At 38.0% G+C, this 14,170-nt stretch overlaps 1 protein-coding gene across 1 annotated transcript; it reads right to left on the bottom strand.

The window, feature by feature from the left end:
- Positions 1–363: 363 nt before the first annotated feature.
- LOC102404371 (olfactory receptor 13C8-like) lies at positions 364–12,186 on the bottom strand. Its single transcript, XM_006069076.4, has 2 exons — positions 11,253–12,186; positions 364–392 (listed from the first exon to the last, which is right to left on the bottom strand). The coding sequence occupies exons 1-2, from the start codon at positions 12,184–12,186 to the stop codon at positions 364–366; spliced, it is 963 nt and encodes a 320-aa protein (XP_006069138.4).
- Positions 12,187–14,170: the final 1,984 nt, after the last annotated feature.

Genomic DNA, 14,170 nt, shown 5'->3' with positions numbered 1-14,170 from the left:
ACAAGTGTATTAATTATTTTCCCCTGGAGGATGATGCAATACTGGGCTCAAGACAAATTAATGTATTATCCACTTTTACTCATGGCTTTTACCATAATCACCAAGAACTTGATTATCATTGTCTCCTTAATATATCGCTGATATATCCAGTTAATGGCTTTGGAGAAATTACGAGGTTAAATCCAGTTAGGATATTTTAACTTTCTTGCTCTCTAACATCTTTGGATCAATTCTCCTGATTTAGATACAACTGAACTTCAGACAACCTCCCTTTTGACTCCTAGGCAATAGAGGAAATAACATGTCTTCATGGTCAAGACTATGGTTTGGAAACTAACTTTCCCAGTCAAAACCTCCATGATCTTAACATCTATGAATCTTAATCTCTTCATCTGTAAAATTAAGAGCAAATAGATACACCTTTTAAGGTTACTGTGAAGATTTAGTAAGAAGTAATAAGGTGTGATATATAGCACAATAACTTGCATATTGGCTTTGCACTCAAATTCTCTAGATAATGCCTCATCTCTATCTTCTTTTCTGTTTGCTTCCTCCCCTCTTCTTTATGAAGTCAAGTTTCTTAAACGAATTCAAGTATGAACATCTCCCTCAAAAAACTGTTTTGTTTTCTGTATCTGGTAAATTTTAATTGCAGTGTTTAATTATGTTTCATTTCTAAGGAGGTTGATATTGAAAATATTTTACAGACTGGAACAGCTACCAATTAATCAGAATGGACACTAACCATAAAAAAAGAGTACAGCTATACTAGCGGGTATAAGCTCAGGTTTGCTTTTATGAGTTTTTTAATTTTTTTGTCATTCTTTTTTCTCTACTCTATAAGCAAGGCTGAAATTTGGCTGGCACCTACCACTATGGGCACACTGATTATGGCAGGTACTCATTCTGATTTTTTGGAGTGAGAAGTTGTTTCACTTGCCATAAAAGTTGTTACATATTTTGAATATTATTGCCACTCATTAGTCATTTATAAGTGTGTTTATCTTAGGTTGTAGAGTTTTTATTTAGTTAATTCCCCTTAGTTTCAATGAGAGAACATGGACTGTTTAATATTTTTTCACTGATTTTGCCGATTCTTTCTCTCAGGCTAAAAACGTATCCATTTTTATACCTGTTCCACATGTAATTTAGGATAATGTGTATCCCATTATCGTTTGTTAATTATTTTATTCAAATAGAAAGCTTTTACATCCTGGTTGTAACTTCAGGTATTTCTACATTTCTGGAATCAGGTTTCTGTTCTGTAAAGTTAGGGAACTAGTAGCTCCTTGAAAAGTTATCATGAGGATTCAATAATATGATCTTGATAAATTATTTTGGAAAATATATATGCCTTTCTGATATTATTTCTTTCATTCACTTATTTGTGCATTAATTTAGCAAATTAGTAGAAATAGCAGACTGTGTTTCTGGTATGTAATTAATTAATAGGTGAGTGCTAGATACGCATTGAAAAAAAGAAAAGAGATATGCTTTTTGTTTGTTTCTCTCAAGGTCCTAAGTTTATTCTTTGTTACATGTATTTCAGGACTTGATGAACTACTCAATGTTTTCTTTTTGTATGATCATATGGTAATTATTAAATTTCATTTTTGAGTATGGAGATTTTTATAATCTACATTTTAGACACAAGGAAGGAACTTTAGAGGAAATACAAATGTCTTTCCTAGTACTTGTTATTTAGTTATGTATGGAAATGAAAAGTGTTAGTCTGACTCAGTTGTGTCCGACTCTTTGTGACCCTGTGGACTGTAGTCCACCAAGCTCCTCTGTCCATGGAATTCTCTAGGCAAGAATACTGGAATGGGTTGCCATTTCCTTCTCTAGGGGATCTTTCCAGCCCAGGGACTGAACCCAGATCTCCCACATTGCAGGCAGACTCTTTACTGACTAAGTAACCAGGGAAGCCTGTGGAAATGAAAAAAACAAATAGATCTGGTCAGATGGAAGTGACAATCTGACCAAATCTATTTCATTTTTGTTTTTTTTAATCAGAGAATAATGGTTTTACAATGTTGTAGCGTTCTCTGCCATACATCATCATGAAGCAGTATTTATTATATATGTGTATCCCCTCCCTCATAAGTCCCCCCGCCTAATTCCATGCATCTAGGTGGTCATAGCGGAGAAGGAAATGGCACCCCACTCCAGTACTCTTGCCTGGAGAATCCCATGGATGGAGGAGCCTGGTAGGCTGCAGTCCATGGGGTCGCTAGGAGTTGGACACGACTGAGCGACTTCACTTTCACTTTTCACTTTCATACATTGGAGAAGGAAATGGCAACCCGCTCCAGTGTTCTTGCCTGGAGGATCCCAGGAATGGGGGAGCTTGGTGGGCTGCCGTCTATGGGGTTGCACAGAGTCGGATACGACTGAAGTGACTTAGCAGTAGCAGGTGGTCATAGAGCACCAAGCTGGGCTCCATGTGTTGGACAGCAACTTCCTGCTAGTTAACTATTTATGCTCCAGCTGACTCACTATAATTCTCAAGCATAGAATTGGATATTTTGTCATTTTAAATATACCTCAAAACAAAATAAAGACTTAGCATGGCTATTGATTTACCAGAAGTAAAATCTCATTGACAGACTCAAAGCTCTGAGGAAATAACACTGGTAGAAGTGCTATTTTCTTGAAGCCACTTTTCTTGGTTTATAAAAAAGAAGAAATAAAATCTGAAACCAATACTGGAAGCAGCTAAGAATTTGCCATTATATTGGTGAAGAACCATAAGCAGAGTGATGCTAACATGAACAGAAAGCTAATAGGGAGGGTCAAGTCCCTTATCCTCATCAAACCTTTAATTCTCTCTTTAGCAACTCTTTTGGAAGAATTTAATAGATTCTAGCTAGTAAAGAAGAAATGTGGTTTTCAGTGTCTCAACTGAAACTCATAAAGAAAAGTGGATTTGAAGCTGAGAGATAATAATATAATATCATCAAAATTACTCTGTAAAAAAGTAAGAATGACAATTTTGTGCCTATTCAAAGTTTTATGACCTATTAAAATACACTGAGCATTAATAAAAATTCACTGATGTTTATTGGATGTTAGGGTGTTCTAGGCAATATTTAGTGCTAAACATGAATTAATTTATTTAGTCTTATGAAAAATAATAATTATGTGTTATCAAGAAAGGAAAATATTAAGGCTCTGCTTTTACAATTTAGAAGTAGTTATAGTCTTTTACTTTTGATGTATGTTCTATATTTCAGTTCTCATCAACTCTTCAACAGGCCGGAAGAATTTCCTCTCTTGACCTATCTGACTCAGTTCCTTCAACAGAAATGGGGTTTCCATTGCTAACATTGGCACTACTCCAATGGTTGCACTCTTCAGGCAATAGAAATTGTCTCAACTGGAGCTCTCCTTATCCTCCAACACCAGATACTCTGTAGCTCTTCAATTTGCTGAATAGCTTGCCACTTCTTATCCCCTTATCGAAATTGCTGTTGGTTACCAGCTGTGTCTAGTTCTCCAGCCACTTAGAAACTGTGTGATCCAATGCAGAGATGAGATGTCTTTATTATGATCTGATCTCTTTTCAAAGTCCAAAAGGAATTCCCTGCTACCATGTCACTTCTGTTTTTATTGGGGTAAAACTTAGGGTGGATTGCTAGGGGACTCCTTTACCTTAATCTCATTATGTTCCAAACCCAGAAAAGTTATGGTAGCTGATAAATAAAACTTCTTCCTCTCCTTTATGATACACATCACATAAAAAATAAAAGGTAATTTATTATGTTAAGGGAGACCGTATGATAAAATGTTAATATTGTTGTTGTTGTTGAGTTGCTAAGTCATGTTCAGTTCTTTGCAACTCTGTGGACTGCACCACACCAGACTTCCCTGTCCTTCACTGTATCCTTGAATTTGCCCACATTTATGTCTATTCAGTCGATGGTGCCATCCAACGATCTCATTCTTTGTTGTCCCCTTCTCTTCCTTCCTTCCTTCAATCTTTCCCAGCATCAAGGTCTTTTCCAATGAGTCAGTTCTTCACATCAGGTGGCCAAAATATTGAAGCTTTAGCTTCAGCATCAGTGCTTCCAATGAATGTTCAGGGTTGATATCCTTTTGAAATGACTGGTTTGATCTTGCAGTCCAAGGGACTCTCAAAAGTATTCTCCAGCACCACAATTCAAAAGCATTAATTCTTGGTTGTGCAGCCTTCTGTATGGTCCAACCCTCACATCTCTACATGACCACTGGAAAAATAGTAGCTTTGACTATACAGTCTGCTGCTGGCAAAGTGATATATTTGCTTTTTAATGCATTGTTCAGTTTTGTCATCGGAGAAGGCAATGGCAACCCACTCCAGTACTCTTGCCTGGAAAATTCCATGGATGGAGGAGCCTGGTAGGCTGCAGTCCATGGGGTCACCAAGAGTTGGACATGACTGAGTGACTTCACTTTCACTTTTCACTTTCATGCATTGGAGAAGGAAATGGCAACCCAAGCCAGTGTTCTTGCCTGGATTCTGGAGAATCCCAGGGATGGGGGAGCCTGGTGGGCTGCCATCTGTGGGGTCATACAGAGTCTGACACGACTGAAGCGACTTAGCAGCAGCAGTAGGCAGGTTTGTCATAGCTTCCTTCCAAGGAGTCTTTTAATTTCATGGCCGCAGTCACTGACCACAGTGATTTTGGAGCCCAAGAAAATAAAATCTGTCACTGCTTCCACTTTTCCCCATCTATATGCCATGAAACGATGGGACCAGATGCCGTGATCTTAGTTTTCTGAATGTTGAGTTTTAAGCCAGCTTTTCCACTCTCTTTCACCCTCATCAAGAGGCTCTTTAGTTCCTCTTCGCTTTTTGCCATTAGAGTGATATCTTCTGCATATCTGAAGTTGTTGATATTTTTCTCAGCAATCTTGATTCCAGCTTGTGATTAATCCAGCCTGGCATTTCACATGATGCACTCTGCATGTAAATCAAATAAACAGGGTAACAAAATACGCCTTGTCTTACAACTTTCCCAATTTTGAGCCAGTTCATTGTTCCATGTCCTGCTCTAACTGTTGCTTCTTGACCTGCATACAGGTTTCCCAGGAGTCAGGTAAGGTGGTCTGGTATTCCCATCTCTTCAAGAACTTTCCACAGTTTGTTGTAATCCACACAGTTAAAGGCTTTAGCATAGTCAATGAAGCAGAAGTAGATGTTTTTATGGAATTCCCTTCTTTTCTCTATGATCCAACATATGTTACCAATTTGATCTCTGGTTTTTCTGCTTTTTCTAAACCCAGCTTGTACATCTGGAAGTTCTCAGTTCACATACTGTTGAAGCCTAGCTTGAAGGATTTTGAGCATGATCTTACTAGCATGTGAAATGAGCACAATTGTCTGGTAGTCTGAAAATTCTTTTGGTAGTCTGAAAAGTGCCAAAGATTGAGATTGGAATGAAAACATCTTTTCCAGTCCTGTGGCCACTGCTATTTTACAAATTTGCAGGCATATTGACTGCAACACTTTAACAGCATCATCTTTTAGGATTTGAAATAGCTCAGTTGGAATTGCATAACCTCCACCAGCTTTGTTCATAATAATGCTTCCTAAGGCCCACTTGACTTCAGGATGTCTGGTTCTAGGTGAGTGACCACACTATTATGGTTATCCCGGCCATTAAGAATTTTTTGCATATACTTCTGTGTATTCTTGCCAACTCTTCTTAATCTCTTCTTCTGTTAGGTCCTTACCATTTTTGTCTTTTATCGTGCCCATCCCTGTGTGAAATATTCCCTTGATATCTCCAGTTTTCTTGAAGAAATCTCTAATCTTTGCTATCCTATTGTTTCCTCTACTTCTTTTCATTTTTCATCGAAAAAGGCCTTCTTCTCTCCTTTCTATTTTCTGGAACTCTGAATTCAGTTGGATGTATCTTTCCTTTTATCCCTTTCTTTTTGCTTCTTTTCTTTCTTCAGTTATGTGTAAAGCCTCCTCAGACAACCACTTTGCCTTCTTGCACTTCTTTTTTTGGGATGGTGTTTATTGCCTCCTTTAGTTAGGAGCTTCCATCCGTTGTTCTTCTGGCACTCTGTCTACCAGATCTAATCCCTTGAATCTATTTGTCACCTCCACTATATAATCATAAGGAATTTGATTTAGGTCATATCTGAATAGCCTTGTGGTTTTCCCTACTTTCTTCAGTTTAAGAAATTGAATTCAATTTTGCAATAAGGAGCTCAAGATCAAACTTCACTGTTATTCCAGATATCTCTTGACTTCCTACCTCTGCATTCCTATCCCCTATAATGAAAAGGATATCTTTTTTTGGTATTAGTTCTAGAAGGTCTTTGTGGGTCTTCATGGAACCAGTCAACTTCAGCTTCTTTGGCATCAGTGGTTCAGGCATAGTCTTGGATTACTATTTTGGTGAAATGTTTGTCTTGAAAACAAACCGAAATCATTCTGTCATTTTTGAGATTGCACCCAAGTACTGAATTTCAAACTCTCTTGTTGACTCTGAAGGCTATTCCATTTCTTCTAAGGGATTCTTGCACACAGTAAATATAATGATCATCTGAATTAAATTTGCCCATTCCTGTCCATTTTAGGTCACTGATTCCTAAGATGTCAATGTTCACTCTTACCATCTCCTGCTTGACTACCCCTAATTTAGCTTGATTCACAGACCTAACATTGCAAGTTCCTATGCAATATTGTTCTTTATAGCATCAGAATTTACTTTCACCACTAGACACTTCCACAGCTGAGCATTGTTTCTGGTTTGCCCTGTTTCATTCTTTCTGAAGCTATTAGTAATTGCCCTCTGCTCTTTGCCAGTAGCATATTGGACATCTTCCGACCTGGGAGGCTCATCTTCCTGTGTCATCTATTTGCCTTTTCATATTGTTCTTGTTCATGGGGTTCTCACAGCAAGAGTACTGGAGTGGTTTGTCATTCCCTTCTCCAGTGAACCATGTTTTGTTAGAACTCTCCACTTTTGCCTGTCCATCTTGGGTGGCCCTGCATGGCATGGCTCATGGCTTCATTGAGTTACATAAGCCCCTTCACCATGAGAAGGCTGTGATCCATGAAGGGGAAAATGTTAATATAGTTAATTTATAAAATATTATATTGAATCAGATATTTTTTTGAAAAACCATTGTTAACTCAGATATGGAAGATACAAATTTCAGCATTTATACATGATGTGGTTCATTTATTTTTTTAAAAAACAATTTATTGAGCATCCATTATATGTCATGTTCTCTACTAGATCTTTTTGATATTATAGGATGATAAAAAGTTCCTGCTCATCATATAACAGCTTTATATGTTGGTGGAGAGAAATTATAAATAAATGAACAATATAAAAATAAATATATGATATATGTACTAATTCATAGTGATTTTGAATAATTGGCTGTGTACTTATTTTAGGTTACAAAGTATCTTTTAGAACACTTTTTGTCTTTATTATTATTTTCTTTTTAATTAATTAATTTGTTTTAATTGGAGGCTAATTACTTTACACTGTTGTGGTGGTTTTTGCCATACATTGGCATGAATCAGCCATGGGTGTACATGTGTTCCCCCACCCCAAACCCCCTCCCACCTCCCTCCCTATCCCATCCCTCTGGGTTGTCCCAGTACACCAGCTTTGCATGCCCTGTTTCATGCATTGAACTTGGACTGGTCATCCATTTCACATATGGTAATATACATGTGTCTTTATTATTTTCTAAATATTTAAGAGTGATTATGTTTTCCTGGGGCTTCCTAAGAGATTTTCAATATTTTGTATTTCTGTAATAGTTTTCTGAAAAGCCACAAGCATGTTTAATTTCTGCAGTTAGAAATTAAAAAGTAACTAACTAAAAGTAACAACAGTAACCAAGACATATTTTGGCAACCAAGATATATCATATATTTATATGTCATAAATATATATTTTATCATATATTTTAAGCTTTTTATTTTATATTGGAGTATAGTTGATTAGCAATGTTATGTTATTGTCAGGTGTACAGCAAAGCAGTTCAGTCATACATTTACATGTATCTATTCATCTTCAAATTCTTTTCCCATTTAGTTTTTACATATTATTGAGCAGAGTTTTGTGTGATATGTCAGAGGTATTTGTTGGTTAATGACTTTAAATACAGTACTACACACCACCCTTCAGTAACCATACGTTTGTTCTGTAAGTCTGTGACTCTCCATTTTATAAAGGAGTTCAGTTGTATCACTTTTATATTCCATATATAAGTGATATTATACAATATTTCACTTTTGCTGTCTGACTTATTTCACTCAGTATGACAATCTTCAGGTCTGTCCATGTTACTGCAAATGGCATTATTTCATTCTTTATAATGGCTGAGTAATATTCCATTGTATATATGTATCACATTTTCTTTTTCTATTCATCTGTAAATGGACAAACTCTTAGAGGAAAACATAGGCAGAACACTCTAATATAAATGACAGAAATATCTGTTCTGTCTCTCAGAGTAAAATGAGTGGAACCTAATTAAACTCAAAAGCTTTAGGTCAGCTAAGGAAACTGTAAAGCAAAACTAAAAGGCAACACACACAATGTGAGAAAATATTTGCAAATGATGTGAATGACAAGGTATTAGTCTCAAAATTTACAAACAGCTCATATGGTTTAATCATCAAACAATGCAATCAAAATAGGCAGAAGAACTAAATAAACATTTCTCCAAAGAAGGCATACAGATGGCTAAGAGGCGCATGAAAAGATGTTCAACATTGCTAATTATTAGAGAAATGCAAATCAAGACAATATTGAAATATCACATCATAGCAGTCAGAATGGTTATCATCAAGAAATCGACAAACAAGTGCTGGAGAGGATGTGGAGAGAAGGAAACCCTCCTACACTGTTGTTGCAAATTGTTGCAGCTACTATGGAGAACAGTATGGAGGGTCCTTTAAAAAGTAAAAATAGAGCTATCATATGATCCTGCCTCCTTATGGCAGAAAGCAAAGTACTAAAGAGCCTCCTGATGAAAGAGGAGAATGGAAAAGGCTGGTTTAAAACTCATTGTTCAAAAATGAAGATCATCACCTCATGGCAAATAGATGGGGAAACAATGGAAACAGTGAGAGACTTTATTTTGGGGAGCTCCAAAATCGCTGTAGATGGTAACTGCAGCCATGAAATTAAAGGATGCTTGCTCCTTGGAAGAAAAGTTATGACCAACCTACTCAGCATATTAAAAAGCAGAGATATTACTTTGCCAGCAAAAGTCCATCTAGTCAAAGCTATGGTGTTTCCAGTGGTCATGTATAGATGTGAGAGTTGGATATAAAGAAGGCTGAGTACTGAAGAATTGATGCTTTTGAACTGTGGTGTTGGAGAAGACTTTGAGACTCCCTTGGATTGCAGGGAGATCAAACCAGTCAATCCTAAAGGAAATCAGTCTTGAATTTCATTGGAAGGACTGATGATGAAGCTGAAACTCCAATACTTTGGCCACCTGATGGGAAGAGCTGACTCATTGGAAAAGACCCTGATGTTGGAAAAGATTGAAGGCAGAAGGAGAAGGAATTGACAGAGGATGAGATGGTTGGATGGCATCACTGACTCAATGGACATCAGTTTGAGCAAGCTCCAGGAGTTGGTGATGGCCAGGGAAGCTGGGTGTGCTGCAGTCCATGGGGTTGCAAAGAGTCAGTGACTGAACTGAAACTGAATGATCCTGCCATCACATTCTTCATCATATATCTGGAGAAAAACATGGCCTGAAGCGACAGTTGCAGTTTACAATATCTTATAGTTTTGAATGACACTTGGTGAAGTTGTTTTCACATGCTAATCTTCTCTATTTGAATTTTGTGTCTGCAGCAGCTTTGAATTCTGAGTTACATAGTATAAATCATAACTCATATTCCATCAGACTTTTTCCTACCCTGCCGGGGACCAGCCCCGGCTGATCCAGGGTATTCGAAGGAGAGACGGCTAGGCGAGGGTCAGGGAACAACTGCTTAATTACACTTTAATTAAGGATACAAAGAGTAATAGAATAAGGATAGCTCAGTGAGAAAATTCAGTGGAGAAAAGCGGCTGAAATAAGGATAGCTCAGTAGGAAAATTCAGTGGAGAAAAGAGGCTGAGTAGCTTGGTTTATGCGGGGGACCAATAAAACTTCAAGACAAGAAGCTTGCACCACTTACGTAGGCCGCAGGCGTCCTTCCGTTCTCCCGAAGGAGAGGAGACACTGAGGCCTCCCCGGTCGGATCTTAGAAGCCCAGGCATAATTAGTAAGCATGGTGGGTTCCGCGCTCCAGATGGAGACTCAACCAGAGTGAGAGAGAGAGAGAGACATGGGGAGACCAGTCTTTCGAGGAACTGATCCCAATTCTTTATTTTCCATGGTCTACTTTTATACACTGAGGTGTTATGCAAAAGTCACGCGGGGTCAGCAGTCCTGACTTTTATCAAAGTCAGGTGCTTCATACAAATGTATACAGAGGTCTTAGGGGTGTTACATCATCTTCTGGCCAGGGGGCCTGCTGACAATTTACGACCCTCTCCTTGTGACAGCGGTCAGTCAACCAGGACACTTATTTCTCCAGGGGTGATTATTCTTAAAACAGACGCCACCCAAATAAAGTTACATTCCTATAGGGTGAGGGTGTAGTGGGTTTTAGTTAAGGAAAGAATTTACTTAGCCTAAGGTCTAACGTGATTAATATCAAAGGTTAATACTTATTTCTTCTATATATTCATTAATGTGTATAAGGGCAGGGGATGTGGAGACTTAGCAGTAAACATTGGCTCAACAAATGAAAAACCCTTCACCAATATGATTTCTAATCAGCCCATTATACTTATACTAATAATTTTCTAACTTTTCTAAGGAACCTGTTTTTAGAAGGTTTAAAGCATCTTGTGCCTCTCATGGTTGGGAGGCTGTGAGCAATCACATGTGGCCGGACAAGCCTGTCAGGCAGGCTAGAGAACCTTCAGAGGAGTTTGTAGGTTAAAACACTCTTGTCACGCCCAGGGGTTTTTATCAACTGGAGCTTTAAGTTAACTCCTTCTCCGAAAGAGGTGGTGGGGGACAGCCCCCCGTAAAGTCAGAGGTGTAGGTGAGAGCACAAAGTAGTAAAGTAGGCAGGCTCTGGTTATGGGGGTAGATGCTCGAGGATTTCCAGGGGGACTCCTGAGGCTCGATCCCGCCTTTGCGTATGTCGAGCCTCCTTCCTCATGACCTTTGCCATGGGCGGAGTGCCTCATGCCGGCCCCCAACACTACCCAGCATGTTCCTCACAGCAATCTTTACATCCTTGTTCCTCAGACTATAGATGAGAGGATTGAGCATAGGGGCCATCACTCCGTAGAGGAGAGAGATGAGGGCCTCAATGATGTCTTGATGATCTGTACCAGCGGAGCTTTTAGATTTGGGCTTAGCATACATGAAGAAGATTGTTACAAAGAATACAATCACTACTGTAAGATGGGCTGAGCAGGTGGAGAAGGCCTTACGTTTTCCTTCAGTGGAAGGTATTCTTAGAATAGTGACAACAATGAAAATGTAAGAGATGGAAATTACTAGCAATGGAATAACTAGAACAATCAGATTTGACCCTGCCATGCTGATCACATTAATTGAAATATCAGCACAGGCCAATTTTAGGATAGCCAGAATTTCACAAACAAAATGGTTAATTACATTGTCAGCACAGAATGGTAATTGCAATGCAAGAGATGTCTGCACCACTGAGTCAACAATACCTGCGACCCAGGATCCAGCTGCCATGGGCACGTAAGCACCTTTTCTCATGATGACAGGGTATCTCAGTGGGTAGCAGATGGCCACATAGCGGTCAAGTGCCATCATGCCTAGAAGTACACACTCTGTGGCTCCCATGGCAAAGGAGAGAAACATTTGCACCATGCATCCAGAGAAGGAAACCCTTTTCCTTACTGTAAGAAAACTGTCAAGAATTAATGGGACAGAGGAGCTTGTATAGCAAATGTCCAGGAAGGAAAGATTACAGAGGAAGAAATACATGGGGGTGTGCAAATGAGAATAACAGATGATTACAGAGATAAGGACTCCATTTCCCAGCAGGATCATCAGGTACATACACAGAACTAGCACAAAGAAAACTGTCTGGAGCTCTGGGTGAGCAGAAAGCCCAGTCAGAACAAATTCTCTCAACACGGAATCATTGGTTCTTCCCATGTTGTGTATATCCTTTCTCCAAGAGCTCCTGTTTTAAGAATCATATTCTTTGTTATTAAAGTGTTAGTTGCTCAGTTGTGTCCAACTCTTTGTGACCCCATTGCCTGTAGCTCACCAGCCTCCTCTATCCATGGGATTCTCCAGGCAAGAATACTGTAATGGGTTGCCATTCTCTTCTCCAGGAGATCTTCCTGACCCAGGAAATGAACCCGGGTCTCCTACATTGCAGGCGGTTTCTTTACCAACTGAGCCACCAAGAAAGCCCTTTGTTATTATAGTTCTGTATTTGAAAGCAACAAGGTAAGTCTGGGACAATCTCTTACTCTAAACCTTGACTACTAGAGCAGGAATCCTAAGCTAATTTTCTCAGAGTTAAGAGGAAACACTTTTTGATTGTAGGATGCTTGAATCTAAAGCCAGTTTATTGCCCTTTCTAGTGGTTCTACTTCTTAACACATTGATTTATTATCAGTGATCTGGATGCAGCAGGCAGATAAAATTTATTTGCAAGTAGTTCCTGTGCTGTGTTTTTTGAATTTGTAAATTTGAATTACATTTTAAGAATAAATGTTTTAAAGGTAGTATATAAGCTGTAAAATTATTTTCAGCTTGTGTTAAAAAAACTGTAGTATATGAAAACATTAGATCCATTTCCATTATGGAGCTCAGGTATAACTGACTCATTAGGTTTGAAGCACGTTCTCCATCTTACCAGAGTGTACCAGAATACCATCCTCTCTCTTTTCTTTGCTTGTCAATGGAGATGATTATTAGTTACCAATTGGTGGCTCAATGGTAATAAATTCACCTACCAAGGCAGGAGCCTTGGGTTTGATCCCTAGGTTGGGTAGATTCCCTGGAGAAGGAAATGGCAACCTATTCCAGTATTCTTGCCTGGGAAATCCCATGGACAGAGAAGCCTGGTAGGCTACAGTCCATGGGATCACAAAGAGTCAGATACAACTGAGTGATTAAACAACACTTAGTGTATCTACATTAATAACAACATAAGATGTAAGGTTTAATCTTATTTTATGGAAGAAAGGGCCCATGAAAGCAAAAATGTCTAGGGCTCATCAAAGTCATAATGCAGTCCTATGTGACTAAGTCTCCTTTTAGAGCTCAGTATCCTTTGGTGGTAGTCAGTCATTGCATATTGCCCCATGAGGACAGTGGCCTCACTGAAGGGACATGTCTTTGTATCACTACAGTATCTAACTCCCTCAGTGTAATGAGGAATTATGTGTTCAAGTAAATGTTTTTTCTTTTTTAAAATAGAAAATAAATGAATATATTTATGAAGCCATTTTTATTCTGAATAGAGAATTGTAATATTGTGTATTGTAGGCCTCACATAATTTATTTTTACCTATGCAAGAACTGTCACTTAGGGAATCAACTCTAGCAACAATGCTTTTATTCAAAATACATTTAAATACTAGTGATATGCAACTAGCATTTTTTTCAAAAATAATATTTATAAGGATAATATACAAAGCAAATAAAAGAGAGTTTCTCTGATATAAGTTACACTGGTTTGGAGGGAAGAGAAAAGCAATATCTCTTCAGGGTCTTATTCACTCATCCTCCTTCAATTTTATTTTTATAGGATTCCAAAGGGCATAGTTTGAAAACCACCAATGCAATAAATAATAGATAATTTTAGTAACCTGCATTTTAAATAATTTTATTAGCAACAATAATTATAAAATAATTATATATTGATTAATTTATGCCAGATACATTTCTAAAAGTTTGTATTCATAACAATCCAAGGAAGACTGTTATTTTATGGCATATGGATTGTTCTTCCTTAGATTTTTGTTAAACATCACCAGTAAATCATAATATCAGTAGATGAAAGAAAATAAAAAGCAAAGAAAACCATAGAAAAAATGAAAAGACAACCTAGGGAATGGGAGAAAATATTTGCAAATGATGCAACAGATAAGTGCTTATTCTCCAAAGTGTAGAAACAGCTCAT

Source organism: Bubalus bubalis, chromosome 3, assembly GCF_019923935.1.
Source record: "Bubalus bubalis isolate 160015118507 breed Murrah chromosome 3, NDDB_SH_1, whole genome shotgun sequence".
Lineage (NCBI taxonomy): Eukaryota > Metazoa > Chordata > Mammalia > Artiodactyla > Bovidae > Bubalus > Bubalus bubalis.
The sequence above is the reverse complement of the archived record's forward strand: the minus strand, read 5'-3'. Positions and strand labels throughout refer to the sequence as shown.